Source organism: Salmo trutta, chromosome 5, assembly GCF_901001165.1.
Source record: "Salmo trutta chromosome 5, fSalTru1.1, whole genome shotgun sequence".
NCBI classification, from domain to species: domain Eukaryota; kingdom Metazoa; phylum Chordata; class Actinopteri; order Salmoniformes; family Salmonidae; genus Salmo; species Salmo trutta.
The window spans coordinates 49383656-49399657 of NC_042961.1; the positions used below are offsets into that span (position 1 = coordinate 49383656).

Consider the following 16002-nt stretch of genomic DNA (forward strand, 5'->3'; position numbering starts at 1 on the left):
TTTTGCACTTTAATGTTTTATTAACTCCAGTACTTTTCTCATTTTATTTTATGGCACATAAAAAAATAAGATTGAAAATATACAATAAATACTGTATATATATGTTCAAATACTGAAGCTAAAAAACAAAATGTGGCCAAAAGTCAAATAAAAAATTAACATTTATTGACTCTTTGACAGAGCTAGATTTGAATGTATGGAATCGATATGTAAAACACATGATTGGCATGTCTCATGCCCAGACTTAGTTTGTAAACTTAAATTTGACCAGAAATGACTGAAATATTACTTATTTCCCATGGTCAAATAATATTCAGTTACCACAAGAAACAAAAAACGTGTAACAAATACATTATATGAAAGATTCAAATCCACATCCTTTTCAGAGATTAAACATATTCCCACATGTGGAACAGGTGTATTGTAGCTTGCATGAGTTGGTGTGTGGTCTGTCCCATTTCCTATGGGAGTTTGTTTCAGGCAGTAAGGGATTGTCTGGAAATGACGATGCAATGAAACAACACACTCTTGATACTGACAAATACACTACTCTGACTGACATCATGCATGACAAAATATGTAACAAAACTGAGAAAGAGATTCCAATAGTTCATAGATAATTCTCCCTGCATCTAAACAACACTGTCAGTTTTAACCACTGCAGGTGGATGGAATAAGTGTACCCCTGATATGACTAGACTCCATCAGTACGATATTAGACACATCAATGGAGGTAGTTAGCCATATCCAAGCTAGGGACGATAGTTGTGTTTTGGGTCACTGGGTAGAACACTTTGATATGAATAGCAGAGTTATTCCGGGAGCGTGCCATGGGTTCCCCCACCTCGTCAGGGTCCTCAGGCTCCATATCGTCCACCAGCTCCACTGTAGACGTGTTAGCTGCCAGCTGTAGCGCCCCCTGGCTGCTGGCCTGGAGCTGCAGGGCAATGTTGATGGCCCTGTTGATGGCCAGGCCCAGACCGTGGACACAGATCTCTCCGTGGCCTCCTCCTTCCAGCAGCTTTTGGCAGCGGGCCAGCTGGGCCCGGAAGTCTGTCTTCATGTTGACGTACACGTCGTTGCGGCACTTGGGCAGCTTCCTGGGGAGACGCTTGCGTAGGGTGTACTCTATGGGGTCCATCATCACCGCCGTGCCGCTGCCGTCGGCTGGGGGCATGATGATGCCAGGGGGTGTCTGGGGGATGGAGGCGGAGATAAGGCTGCGCGGTTCTGCCATTACAAGTGAGTCAGAGACAGGGAAGGGTGGAATGGAGCACTGCAGTAAAGCAAAAACAACAGGAAAGGAAATGTCAATGACAAGAATGGACAACCAACACAAATTGTTATCCTTTATTTAACTAGGCAAGTCAGTTAAGAACAAATTCTTATTTACAATGACGGCCTACACAATCATCTTTCATACAGCACATATACTGCTTAGCCACACGACTGAAGGTTCAAATAAAATAAAAAAAACAATTAACACACAGCTATGCCACTGACGTCATGAAATACCACTACCGGGGGAGGTCTATATGGATTTAAAGTTAGGTAGCTAGCTAGATTCGAATTTAATGGAATTTAGCCGCCACACTCTCTTTGCAAAAATGTGTCACTCCAACCCAATTTAGTTAACATTCTGACAATATTAGAAAGTGAAAGCAATCAGACTGTACCAACTACTGTTTGCAACCAAATTATTCTTATTTTTCGTCTATCGTGCTGGAGACCTTCAACCTGACTATGAACGTCCGGAAACACAGAGGTGCCCCGGAAGTAATCATTTCATAATGACAACGTTCTCCTCCAATAGGGAATTATTAAAAGTAATATTGCGCCACCCTCTGACTGCTCGAGAAATTAAAACAACGTTGCAGTCTGACCAGAGTGACTTTTCAAATCAAATGGTTCGATTGAATCGCCGCGATAGTTATCTGTTACAAACTTGCAGGCGCAGCCCCCCATGTAAACAACACGCGTGCAGTATAGCCTAGGCAGCGGATAGTGCAGCAGATATAACGCTCACTTTCGGCTGCCTAGGCTATGCACAGTGCGGTCTTTCGTATGTGGATCGATTACAGACCCACTACAACCACTCAAAAAATGAATTATTAGCTTCAACCAAATTGCTAAGAATTATACATGTTGTGTATGCTAAGTTATACATGCTGTGCAAACGGGGTGATTCATCTTAAAATAGTATACCGATATACCTAAACACTGGCCAACAACCACTAGTAACGCAAGTCAATGTAAAGTCACGTGGTGCGAGTAGAACGGCCATCTTTCTCTGAAAACACAAACAACAAGAGTAGCGAGCCGACAAGACATCAACACGCAGTGACCGTAGGAGAGGGGGGAAATAATAAATACAATATTTTTAATCATTCACAAAATATTGAATGAATGAAGATTGTACACAAAAATAACGTATTTGAAAAATAAACAACATTGCTTCAGTAAGGTAAGCTATGGTTGTTAGTGTCACATATAGCTATAGTAGCTAGTTAGTTTGCTAGCCGCTTGATTTAGCTGGCAAATCACTTAAATATGAGAGGGCACACGCAAACACGAGTCGAATGCCTAGCTAAATTCTCTTGTTTAAGAAGATAGGGCTGTGAGCGAGCCGTTGTACAGTGTTTTTATCGATTACCATTGCTGTTTTATTGGTTTGTTTTGCTCAGGTTGTGGAAGGCCAAAGTAAGCAGCGAGGTAACGTTAGTTGTAGCTTGGGCGGCGGATTGACACACGGCGGGCACTCCGCCCCTCTTCGCCATATCTCGTGTCATTTGAACCTTGGACGTAAAACCCAAGGCCTTACACGGCTAAAGATACAGTGTAAGTGTTATGTAATCTAAATATGATTAGCTGGAGAAATCAGTGTTCAATGATAAGTTACCCAGGTAGTTAACATTTTAGCGAAAAGCGATTGTCCAGTTCCTTTTCAAATGGCGTTTTTGACTCGAGCCTTGTTAGCGTTCCTACATGGCCCAACAACGCCGGTAATGTTAGCTAACTAGTTGCTACTCGAATTCCAAACAAGCGGGATACTGTAGTAACTCAATTAAGTAATTTCCATAATGGTGAAACTTTAAGGAAACTATTTATAAATTATCTGACATTAAAGGCAGTAACAAGCTGATATTATCACTTTATTTTTCTTAAAATAACACCGGAATCGTGCTAGGTAATTGTCGTTACAGAACCGACCAATCGGACACCGGTTGGCCATGTTGTTTACTGTAGGCTAATATTGGACATATTCGATTATTCTGAGCCGCCGGGCACTAGTATATGGTCCGTGACTTGAACGGGCAAACGCGGTGTGGGAGGAGCGCCCTCTTAACTCAAACAGTGAGGGGGTTCGATTAATCTCGCCGGGGTGGCCGCGTAGGCAGGTTTTGAATCGGCTGATTAAATTCGATTTGGAAGCGGGCTGCCTCCTGGGCGTGAGCCAGGTGCCCGTATCAAAGCCCATGGCGAAATCTGCTCAAAAAGAAACTGACGTAATTACGCGCGTATAATAAATAATATGATTCTGTGTTTATGTGCAAAAGTCCACCTATGGATAACTGGGCATCTCTAGGAAGAGGAGAAGCATAGAATTAGAATCACCTGATCAGATTGTGCTAAGCCCCTCAGACTATGGCATTCTATGAATTCTAATTCTATGGGGACAGCACTACAGGCCCATAGCCTAGGTGTCTGACTGTTGGTTGTCTGTTTTTACCGCAAAGCCTGGGGTTGGCATTCTGTTCCTTGGATATTGTTGTTGCCATTGTGTTTTCAGGTTCTGTCTCCAACTGGTGCAGTTTTTTTGTAAGTGTGTGACATCATAATTGTATTAGTCTCTGGGGCTCAATTTCTGTGAAAATTGAAACTTAAGTTAATTATTATTGACGGCAAAGGTCTTGCACTGTTGACTTTTAATTTGTGTGAGGAAAAAATACACATAGGAACACAGATGCATGCTCAGGGTGGAAGGCTAGAGTACAGTAGCTGTGCATCGTTTTCCATGAGTTTGCCTACAACTCCCGCACCTGCGGAAAGTACCTAGATGTGCGTATGTTCTTCAGCTAGAGTACAGTAGCTGTCATATTATACAGAAAAATAAATCCTGAAAATGTCAAATGCTTTAAGAAGTTTACCAATCAACACTCACAAAGCATTCCAATCTGCTTTAAAAAATGTTTTAGGTAGGGATGCACGATATATCGGTGAACATATCGGAATTGTTCCGATGTTGTCCTACCGGAGTTACACATTAATAGCGTCACTGCTATTAGCTTCACGACATACGTACTATTGAACGCTGTTTGGGTCTTTGCGTGTCAAAAAAGATACAGTAGCATTGTCAAAGCTCTACAGAAAAGTCAGCAAACAAGCAAACACCAGCCACGAACTATGTGTTTACAATACCGCGTTGGTAATAAAGCATAATTTGTTTGACCGCAACTTCTGGGGTAGCTAGCTTTAGCTTGGTACCTAGCTAGCACCAATACAACCAGCCTGAAAACAATGACCAGTAAAAACTGCAGTCATTTTCATTATTCTTTGCAGTGATTTAGGAATCCTTGTGAGTAAGTATTAGCTAGGTTGCCACTTGTTCGCCTATTGAAATTGAACATCAGTTCATGAAAATAAATAGCTAGCCAGCTACTTAACCCTGTTGACAAAAGCTAATGTTATAAGCAGCCAGCTAGCTTCATCTGGCTAGTGAGGCTCGACCGGACCGGGTTATGTGTTGTGAAGCTTGCCACATTAAGGATTAGGCACAATAGTGGAATTTGCAGTTTGCTTTCAAAATAAAAGTATGTCATTGACAGTGATGCGAATGAATACAAATTGTATAATTATGGAATACTTTTATTTTGCAGGCTAACCGCAAAGTCCACTATTGTGGCCAGCTTCACATAGATGGGTCCGACCACCATTATTCAAACATGATGATGACACCTAGCTATATAGCTAACTATAGCTACTGAATCAGATTTTCGTTTAGCTATGTTTTTGGGGAAGAACATTGTTTGCATCCATGAGCTAGCTAGCTTTTTTTTTATGACCAGCACTGTAGACAACTTTACCAGCATCATAGCATACGTATCGATGAATCGTTTTGACAAATGAAATACGAGTGATGGTATAATCAATGTGTAATAACTAGGTAAAAAATGTATGAACATGTTTAAATTATTGTGACTTGCAGTCATTCAGGTCCTGATTGGTCAGCAAGCTTATTTGACACATCAAATGGTGTTAAATTGTTTTTTTTTGACATGCAAAGAACCAAACGGCGTTCCATAGAAATCCTGGTTGAGAATGAAACGACTGAACAAATGAACAACTAAACAGCACAGCAAGTAAGTGAAAGAAATAGGTTTTGATTATGTTTTACTGGTAATGGGGACATACGTAAATGCTGACAAAATAACTTTTTGGTCAGTGTGTGTAACCTTTATTTAACTAGGCAAGTCATTTAAGAACAAATTCTTATTTACAATGGCGGACAAACCTGGGCGACGCTGGGCCAATTGTGTGCCTCACTATGGGACTCCCAATCATGGCCGGATGTGATACAGCCTGGATTCGAACCAGGGACTGTAGTGACGCCTCTTGCACTGAGATACAGTGCCTTAGACCGCTGCGTCCGTGTGTGTGTTAACTATTTAACTTTACTAGAATGCTTAAAAGGCCGCAAAAACTTTAAATATCGGTTATCGCTATCAGGTTTTTTGGCAAGGAAAATATCGGATATCGGACAAAAATGTCATATTGGTGCATCACTAGTTTTAATGCAAAACAAGAATCCAATTAGAAGGCTGTCTGCCAAACAGTGACTGGGTGTGTGTTTCTTACTCTTCTGTCCCTGTGTCTATTTGTGTGGGCTAATTTATTTTCAAATCAAATTGTATTCGGCGCATGCGACAAATACAACAGGTTTCACCTTACAGTGAAATGCTTACTTACAAGCGCTTAACCAACAATGCAGTTTCAAGAAAATACCCCCCAAAATGTAAGAGATAAGGATAACAAATGATTAAAGAGCATCAGTAAATAACAATAGCGGGGCTATAAACGGGGTACCGGTACAGAGTCAATGTGCAGGGGCATCGGTGTCGAGGTAATTGAGGTAATATGGACATGTAGGTAGAGTTATTAAAGTGACTATGAATAGATAATAAGAGAGTAGCAGCACTTGCTATTATTCACTTATTTTTCTTGTTTTGCAGCAGTTTGAAGGGAGGTGGTCAGGAATCAAAGGTGTCCTCACCTGGAGAGTCTCGGTCAAGCCACGTTTCAGTTGGAGAGAGAACGACAGAAGGAGAGGGAAGAGAGGGAGAGGAGGAGGGAAAGAGTCGCGTCTGTTCCTGGCAGCTGTTCCAGCAGCCTGTTTTCTTCCCTGCGTTTAGATTTAAATCGAGAAGGATCTTTATTTTTTTAAGTGTGATATTACTGCTGTTGTCGTCCAATCATTATTGTTACTATCGACAGTGTTTTATTTTGTTTGTTTCATTGTTATTGACTTGACAGTTTATTCCAATTTCTTGTTTTTTATTTGTACTACTTTTTTTCGGCTGTGAGCAGAGGCTTCTTCCAAACTGTTCTCTTACCCGAACCAGCACTCTATCCCCTATACACACTTGAAACAGGCAGCTATTCTCTATCTCTGTGTGTTTTGGGGAGCTCTGTGATCACAGCTAAATAAGCACCACTCAGCCTTCTCACCTAAGCCTAACTAAGCCAGTCCTAGCCTGATCCAGCCTGGTCCGATCTTCTGGACAGGGTAAGAGCAAAGTGCGTGTGGGTGGGGGGGTGGGGGGTGTTCTTGTCTGGAAAATGCTACGCCTAGTTGGTGTGGTTATACTGCCTGTATGCGTGTGCACACGTGTTTGTCGGTGTGACCAAGCATGCATGCTGTGTGTTAGTTGGTATGTCACTGACAGATGCATCCTTTTCTTGCACTTTTCTCTAGATACTCAGCTCTGTAAAGACGTAAGGAATATGACTGCTGAGACACTTAACTTCGGCCCCGAATGGTAACTCATTCTACTTCTCTTCCTCTCTCACCGCTCTTGCTACTCCATCCTTACCACTGTTGATCCGGACTCCTTCCCTTACCCTCCTCGTCCTCTTCTTCTACTTCTATTCTGTCCATTTCCTCTCCTGGGTGCTGAGCCCTCAGTAAATGTTTGTGTAGAGATTAATGTGAGGCGGGAGGGAGGCGTAGGCCTTGGATTGGTAGGCGGCCAGTGGCTGGTCACCTCTAATGGACTGCTGGCTGCTGTGCCATGTGCATCTTGGTGCTCCGCCAACCACCAGATCACTCCACCCACCAACGTAACGTTTGCATGCAGCAGTGCACACACACATTCAATGCCTTTTTCCACTTTCCTTCCCTTTTCTTCAAAAGTACTGGCTGGATATGGGGTGGTGGCTTTGTATGCAGAAAGTTTGTAAAATAGAGCTATTGTTTGTGACAGCAGGTCTTAGAATCTAGCCTTTTTAAGACATTTTTCAATTAAATGCTCAGGTTGTAAATGAGGTTACTATTATACGTTTGTGGTGTTTGCCAAGAAGTGAGTTGTGACGTAATCTGAGTGTAAATGTGTGTTGACTGTCCCCCCCCTCCCCAGGCTCCGTGCACTATCCAGTGGGGGGAGTGTGACGTCCCCCCCTCCTTCCCCCGCCATGCCAAAGTACAAGCTGGCCGAGTATCGCTACGGCCGAGAGGAGATGTTAGCACTTTATATCAAAGAGAACAAGGTGAGCTGGAGGAAGCCACACGGTGCTCAGTCTTATGAAATGGGTGGTTACAAAGGTCAAGATGAAGTCTGTGGCTGCTGTTGCTGCTGCTGCGGCTGCTGCCGGGGCTACCGCGGCTGCTGCCGGGGCTACAGCGGCTGCTGCCGGGGCTACCGCGGCTGCTGCCGGGGCTACCGCGGCTGCTGCCGGGGCTACCGCGGCTGCTGCCGGGGCTACCGCGGCTGCTGCCGGGGCTTCCGCGGCTGCTGCCGGGGCTTCCGCGGCTGCTGCCGTGGCTTCCGCGGCTGCTGCCGTGGCTTCCGCGGCTGCTGCCGTGGCTTCCGCGGCTGCTGCCGTGGCTACCGCGGCTGCTGCCGTGGCTACTTGGAGATGAAATGGTCTGAAAATTTCATATCACGATTATAGTGACCAAAATTATCACGGTTATCAGTATTATCGCGGTATTGTTAAAATGTGCTGGAAATGTTCAATAAGTATGCATGTTCGACAGACAGGGTGACCATCTTTGATTTAAGTTTCCCTCAGCACTCATTTAAAACCCAGAATACGACCGCACTTTAGATTTGGTCCTCTTAGAAGGCTGAAAAATCTCCAGAGCGCTGTCACTGCCTTCCACCATGTTTTCACACAAAACAAAAAACACTTTGCATGCTGCGCCTGCGTCAGACTGTTGCTAACTTTGGTTGATGCTGGACCGTTTACACTGTTAGTTTTTTAAACCGTGGTAATCAAACACGGTTTTAATGATAATTACAATTTGAAACGGTAATACCAATCGCTGGGAATTTTACCGTGGTTTATTGTGAAACCGGTAACCATTTCATCCCTACTACTACTACTACTACTACTACTACTACTACTACTGTTGCTACTACTACTGTTGCTACTACTACTGTTGCTACTACTACTGTTGCTACTACTACTGTTGCTACTACTACTACTGTTGCTACTACTACTACTGTTGCTACTACTACTGCTGCTACTACTACTACTGCTGCTACTACTACTGTTGCTGCTACTGTTGCTGCTACTACTGCTGCTACTACTGCTGCTACTGTTGCTGCTACTACTGTTGCTGCTACTACTGTTGCTGCTACTACTGTTGCTGCTACTACTGTTGCTACTACTGCTGCTACTGTTGCTGCTACTACTGTTGCTGCTACTACTGTTGCTGCTACTACTGTTGCTGCTACTACTGTTGCTGCTACTACTGCTGCTACTGTTGCTACTGTTGCTGCTGCTACTGTTGCTGCTGCTACTGTTGCTGCTGCTACTGCTGCTGCTACTACTGTTGCTGCTGCTACTACTGTTGCTGCTGCTACTACTGTTGCTGCTGCTACTACTACTACTACTACTACTACTGTTGCTGCTACTACTACTACTACTACTGTTGCTGCTACTACTACTACTACTGTTGCTACTGTCACTATTACTACTGTTGCTACTACTACTACTGTTGCTACTGTCACTTACTACTGTTGCTACTACTACTGTTGCTGCTACTACTACTACTACTGTTGCTGCTACTACTACTACTACTGTTGCTGCTACTACTACTACTACTACTCTTGCTGCTGCTACTACTACTACTGTTGCTACTGTCACTATTACTACTGTTGCTACTACTACTGCTGCTACTGTCGCTACTACAACTGTTGCTACTACTCTTGCTGCTACTGTTACTACTACTACTGTTACTACTACTGTTGCTACTGTCGCTACTACTACTGTCGCTACTACTACTGTCGCTACTACTACTACTCTTGCTGCTGCTGCTACTATTGTGCTGCTACTACTGTGCTGCTACTACTGTTGCTGCTACTACTGTTGCTGCTACTACTGTTGCTGCTACTACTGTTGCTGCTACTACTGTTGCTGCTACTACTGTTGCTGCTACTACTGTTGCTGCTACTACTGTTGCTGCTACTACTGTTGCTGCTACTACTGTTGCTGCTACTACTGTTGCTGCTACTACTGTTGCTGCTACTACTGTTGCTGCTATGCTACTACTGTTGCTGCTATGCTACTACTGTTGCTGCTATGCTACTACTGTTGCTGCTATGCTACTACTGTTGCTGCTATGCTGCTACTGTTGTTGCTGCTATGCTGCTACTGTTGTTGCTGCTACTACTGTTGTTGCTGCTACTACTGTTGTTGCTGCTACTACTGTTGTTGCTGCTACTACTGTTGTTGCTGCTACTACTGTTGTTGCTGCTACTACTGTTGTTGCTGCTACTACTGTTGTTGCTGCTACTACTGTTGTTGCTGCTACTACTGTTGCTGCTACTACTGTTGCTGCTACTACTGTTGCTGCTACTACTGTTGCTGCTACTACTACTTTTGCTACTACTACTGTTGCTACTACAACTGTTGCTACTACAACTGTTGCTACTACAACTGTTGCTACTACAACTGTTGCTACTACAACTGTTGCTACTACTACTGTTGCTACTGCTACTGTTGCTACTACTACTGCTACTGTTGCTACTACTACTACTACTCTTGCTGCTGCTACTACGACTACTACTGTTGCTACTACTACTACTCTTGCTGCTGCTACTACGACTACTGTTGCTGCTGCTGTTGCTGCTGCTACTTTTCTACTGCTGTTGCTGCAGCTACTTTTCTACTACTGCCGCTGTTGCTGCAGCTACTTTTCTACTACTGCCACTGTTGCTGCAGCTACTTTTCTGCCACTGTTGCTGCTGCTACTTTTCTGCTACTGTTGCTGCTGCTACTTTTCTGCTACTGTTGCTGCTGCTACTTTTCTGTTACTGTTGCTGCTGCTGCTGCTGCAGCTACTTTTCTACTACTGCTACTGTTGCTGCAGCTACTTTTCTGTTACTGTTGCTGCTGCTGCTGCTGCAGCTACTTTTCTACTACTGCTACTGTTGCTGCAGCTACTTTTCTACTACTCTTGCTTCTGCTACTTTTCTACTATTACTGCTGCTGCTGCTGTTGCTGCTGCTACTTTTCTACTGCTGCTGTTGCTGCTGCTACTTTTCTACTGCTGCTGCTGTTGCTGTTGCAGCTACTTTTCTACTGCTGTTGCTGTTGCAGCTACTTTTCTACTGCTGCTGTTGCTGTTGCAGCTATTTTTCTACTACTGCTGCTGCTGTTGCAGCTACTTTTCTACTACTGCTGCTGTTGCTGCTGCTACTTTTCTTCTACTGCTGCTGTTGCTGCTGCTACTTTTCTACTACTGCTGCTGTTGCTGCTGCTACTTTTCTACTACTGCTGCTGTTGCTGCTGCTACTTTTCTACTGCTGCTGCTGTTGCTGCTGCTGCTACTTTTCTACTGCTGCTGCTGTTGCTGCTGCTACTTTTCTACTGCTGCTGCTGTTGCTGCTGCTACTTTTCTACTACTGCTGCTGTTGCTGCTGCTACTTTTCTACTGCTGCTGTTGCTGCTGCTACTTTTCTACTGCTGCTGCTGTTGCAGCTACTTTTCTACTGCTGCTGCTGTTGCAGCTACTTTTCTACTACTGCTGCTGTTGCTGCAGCTACTTTTCTACTGCTGTTGCTGCAGCTACTTTTCTACTATTACTGCTGCTGCTGCTGTTGCTGCTACTACTTTTCTACTACTACTACTGTTGCTGCTGCTACTTTTCTACTGCTGCTACTGTTGCTGCAGCTACATTTCTACTACTGCTACTGTTGCTGCAGCTACTTTTCTACTATTACTGCTGCTGTTGTTGCTGCTGCTACTTTTTTTATTACTGTTGCTGCTACTACTACTACTACTACTACTACTACTACTACTACTACTACTACTATTATTAGGGTGTCAGTTAGCTTAGCAGTTATTGCATTGGACCAGAAACCAAAAGGTAGCTGTTTCGAATGTTGTTTCTACAACTACTGTTGCTACTACTGCTACTACTACTAGTAGTACTGCTATTGCTACTACTACTTTTTTACTACTGTTGCTACTACACGACACAGCACCTCCTCCCCTATTTGACCTAGATAGTTTCTGTATGCATTGATATGTAGTCTACGTGGCCTTTTAAAAAAAATGTATGTAGTTCTGTCCTTGAGCTGTTCTTGTCTATTAATGTTCTGTATTATGTTTCATGTTTTGTGTGGACCCCAGGAAGAGTAGCTGCTGCTTTTGCAACAGCTAATGGGAATGCTAATGAAATACCAAAATACTACTGCTGCTGCTGTTTCTGCTGCTGCTGTTTCTGCTGCTGCTGTTGCTACTACTACTATTAGCTTAGCGCTTAGAGCTTTGGACAAGTAACCGAAAGGTAGCCGGTTTGAATGTTGCTTCTACTGCTGCGGTTTCTACAGCTACTACTGCTGCTTCTGTTGCGGTATTGCTACTACTGCTGCTGTTGCTAATGCAGCTGCTACTACTACTACTACTGCTGCTGCTGTTGCTACTACCGATACTACTGCTGTTGCTGCTGTTTCTACTACTGCTATTAGGGTGTCAGGTAACTTGGCAGTTAGAGCATTGAGTCAGTAACCAAAAGGTAGCTGGTTCGAATACTTGAGCCAACAAGGTGAACATTTTGTCGATGTGCCCATGAGTAAGGCACTTAACCCAAATTAACACCAGGGCGTTGTACTACTATGGCTGGCCCTGTAAAACAACACATTTCTCTGCACCTATCTGGTGTATATTTTTTTCCTACTGCTGCTACTACTTCTGCTACTACTTCTACTTCTGCTGCTACTACTGTTACTTATGCATTTAAGTCCAGGAGTACGCTTAACTTGAGCCCTGCAACCTGCCGTAATTGTGAAATATGACATGTAATGGTGGTATGACTGATTCATGTGAGGTTATGCTACAATTCTAAAGTGTTTTGTGTTGTAAACATCCCCATATTAAGTTGTTTGTTTACATTGTGTTACTGTTGTGTTCTCTTGTTGTGTCCAGGCCCCGGAGGACATGCAGGATAAGGAGTTTGCTTCTATTCTGCAAGATGAGCCCATGCAGCCGCTGGCACTGGAGCCTCTCACTGAGGAGGAGCAGGTTGGACACACACACACACACCTGTCTCAAACTGCTGGTCATACAAGCTGCTAAACACTCAAATCTATTTTATCTCTGTCTGAGAGACACATACTTGATCACACCCAACTGACATTCTGCTGACATTCTTTCATTCTCTCCTACCAGAGGAACTTCTCAATGTCTGTGAACAGTGTGGCTGTGCTGAGGCTCATGGGTAAAGGAGGGGGAGTTGCCCCAGCAGGCGTGGCCCGAGGCAGAGGCACCACGCGAGGAGGAGGCCGAGGTGAGACACAATATCAATAATTGCTCCCTAGACACTGATCGAAGATCAGTTCTGCGTTTTGCCACTAATCATTAAGGTTAGGATTTATCAATCAAATGTAATTATAAACCCCTTTTTACATCAGCAGATGTCACAATGTGCTTATACAGAAACCCAGCCTAAAACCCCAAACAGCAAGCAATGCAGATGTAGAAGCACAGGAGGGTAAGCTGATCCTAGATCTGTGCCTCTGGGCAACTTTTACCCAGAACACATGATCACAGGAGCAATGAACTCAAGCCATAACAATTTCAGTCTAGGGAAAGGAAAAGCCAGACTTATTTAAGCCAGACTTTTGCTTGTGTGACCTCATCTGATATCTGTGATTCCTCTTGGCCCTGTCCAAATAGTCAATTTGTCAGGACACAACTGTCTTAGACTGCCTTGCTTATGTAACCTTGTAAAACGCACAGTACTTACAGTGCATTCGGAAAGTGTAGAGCCCTTGACTTTTCCCTTGTTTTGTTACATTGCAGCCTTATTCTAAAATGGATTAAATAAAAATAAAAATCCTCATCAATTTACACACACTACCTCATAATGACAAAGCGAAAATAGGTTTTTAGAATTTTGGGAAAATGTATTATAAATTAACAACATTTACCTAAGTATCCCTTTAACACAGGTGGATCTCGTTTCCATTGATCATCCTTGAGATGTTTCTACAACTTGATTGGAGTCCATCTGTGGTAAATTCAATTGATAGGACATGACTTGGAAAGGCACAAACCTGTCTATATAAGGTCCCACAGTTGATCGTGCATGTCAGAGCAAAAACCAAGCCATGACGTCAAAGTAATTGTCCGTAGAGCTCCAAGACAGGATTGTGTCGGCAGAGATCTGGGGAAGGTTACCAAAAAATGTCTGCAGAATTGAAGGTCCCCAAGAACACAGTGGCCTCCATCGTTCTTAAATGGAAGAAGTTTGGAACCACCAAGACTCTTCCTAGAGCTGGCCGCCCGGCCAACCTGAGCAATCTGGGGAAAAGGGCCTTGGTCAGGGAGGTGACCAAGAACCCGATGGTCACTCTGACAGAGCTCTGGAGTCCCCGTGTGGAGATGGGAGAACCTTCCAGAAGGACAAACATCTCTGCAGCACGCCACAAATCAGGCCTTTATGGTAGAGTGGCAAGACGGAAGCCACGCCTCAGTAAAAGGCACATGACAGCCCGCTCGGAGTTTGCCAAAAGGCACCTAAAGGACTCTGGCCATGAGAAACGAGATTCTCAGGTCTGATAAAACCAAGATTGAACTCTTTGGCCTGAATGCCATGCGTCATGTCTGGAGGAAACCTGGCAACATCCCTATGGGGAAGCATGGTGGTGGCAGCATGCTGTGGGGATATTTTTCAGCAACAGGGAGTGGGAGACTAATCAGGATCGAGGGAAAGATGAATGGAGCATAGTACAGAGATCCTTGGTGAAAACCTGCTCAGGACCTTAGACTGGGGCGAAGGTTCACCTTCCAACAGGACAATGAACCTAAGCACACAGCCCAGACAAAGCCAGAGTGGCTTTGGAACAAAGCTCTGAATGTTTTTGTGGGCCAGCTAGAGCCTGGTCTTTAACCCGATCAAACATTTCTGGAGAGACCTGGAAATAGCTGTGCACCCATCCAACCTGACAGAGCTTGAGAGGATTTGCAGAGAAGAATGGAAGAAACTCCCCAAATACAGGTGTGCCAAGCTTGTTGCGTCATACCCAAGAAGACTCAAGGCTCTGATCGCTGCCAAAGGTGCTTCAACAAAGTACTGAGGAAAGGGTCTGAATACTTACGCAAATGTGATATTTAAGTTTTTTTTATTTTAAATACATTTGCAAACATTTCTATAAGCCTGTTTTTGCTTTGTCATTATGGGGTATTGTGTGTAGATTGATGAAGCAAAAAAACCAATTTAATCAGTTTTAGAATAAAGCTGTAATGTAACAAAATGTTGAAAAAGTCAAGGGGTCTGAATACTTTCTGAATGCACTGTATGTACTTTACCTTGTTAAATGCACAGTACTTATGTGCTTACACGGCATTGTTTGCATATGAATCTTGTGTGTCCGGTCTGGTGCAGTGGAGGAAGTTACATTTGGAATGTTTGTGTGATTTTCATTGTGTGTGTTCTTTTTCCAGGGCGAGGTCGAGGCGAGAGTGGAGGATTCTACCAAAGAAGTATTGAGGAGGGAGAGGCAGGCTTCGGCCGTGGAGCCAGAGAGATCCACCGCAGCCAGAGCTGGGACGACAGGTAAAAAACGCATATTATTGCTTTTAAGTCTGAATTAGTTAGGCTTGAGGATGTGAACGAAAGATATTTGTAATTAAACACTGTAGACTAGTGGTTTCCAACCTGTGGTCCGCGAACCATCTGCGAGGGTACCTCGGGTGGTCAAAAAAAAGAAAATGTAAAGAAAAAATGTAATAACAGTTGAGAGTATTAATGGTATTATAAGGAATTTTACTTTTCACAATGCAAATCGTTTAATAATAATAATAGGCCTTTAATTTATTACATTCACTGCTAAAATGGACTCAATTTGACCGTCAAGATATTTAATAATAAATACAAAAATATCCAGTACTTGGCCAATGGTAGTCCTCGAGCTTTTGATGGTGATTTGGTGGTCCCCAGAATGGAAAAGGAACCACTTCTGTAGAGGCAAGTAAGTCGATCCAGTCATCATTCCTGACCTCTCTTTCCTCCATTGTCTCCCTCCCTCTTTCCCCAGGGGCGAGAGGCGTTTTGAGAAGCCTGTGCGTGCCAGGGAGGGGGTACGTGTTGGCTTCGAGGAGGCGACTGGTGTCCCTGTGCCTGGTGTACAGAGGAAGGACTACACGCGGTCGGACAGTGAGAACTGGCGTAGCCTCCGAGAGGAGCAGGAGGAGGAGGAGGAGGGGGCCGACCCCGGGGGCAGCTGGAGACTGGCCGGAGCACGGAGATTAGATGGTAGGAAGTTCTATGCA

The 16002-nt window shown here is 44.0% G+C and overlaps 2 protein-coding genes across 4 annotated transcripts in view; one reads left to right on the forward strand and one right to left on the reverse strand.

Moving 5' to 3' along the window:
* On the reverse strand, positions 1-3208 carry LOC115194366 (ribonuclease P protein subunit p20-like). 2 transcript variants are annotated; one of them, XM_029754014.1, is made up of 2 exons: positions 2654-3208; positions 1-1276 (listed from the first exon to the last, which is right to left on the reverse strand). In XM_029754014.1, exons 1-2 carry the CDS (start codon positions 2654-2656, stop codon positions 725-727), a joined length of 555 nt encoding a protein of 184 aa, XP_029609874.1. In that variant the 5' UTR covers positions 2657-3208; the 3' UTR covers positions 1-724. The 2 variants fall into 2 exon arrangements, with proteins under 2 accessions (XP_029609874.1, XP_029609875.1); XM_029754015.1 differs by lacking the exon at positions 2654-3208 and adding an exon at positions 1677-1755.
* The window catches only part of LOC115194362 (GRB10-interacting GYF protein 1), a 27566-nt gene continuing 13788 nt past the window's right edge, over positions 2225-16002 (forward strand). Inside the window, exons 1-8 of one of the 2 annotated variants that reach the window (XM_029754009.1) lie at positions 2225-2464; positions 6231-6784; positions 6974-7037; positions 7635-7764; positions 12655-12750; positions 12898-13015; positions 15175-15286; positions 15768-15985. In XM_029754009.1, the coding sequence (XP_029609869.1) occupies positions 7003-7037; positions 7635-7764; positions 12655-12750; positions 12898-13015; positions 15175-15286; positions 15768-15985 (709 nt within the window). In that variant the 5' untranslated portion in view covers positions 2225-2464; positions 6231-6784; positions 6974-7002. The remainder of the gene's footprint in view (positions 2465-6230; positions 6785-6973; positions 7038-7634; positions 7765-12654; positions 12751-12897; positions 13016-15174; positions 15287-15767; positions 15986-16002) is intronic. The other variant, XM_029754008.1, reaches the window with a different exon arrangement.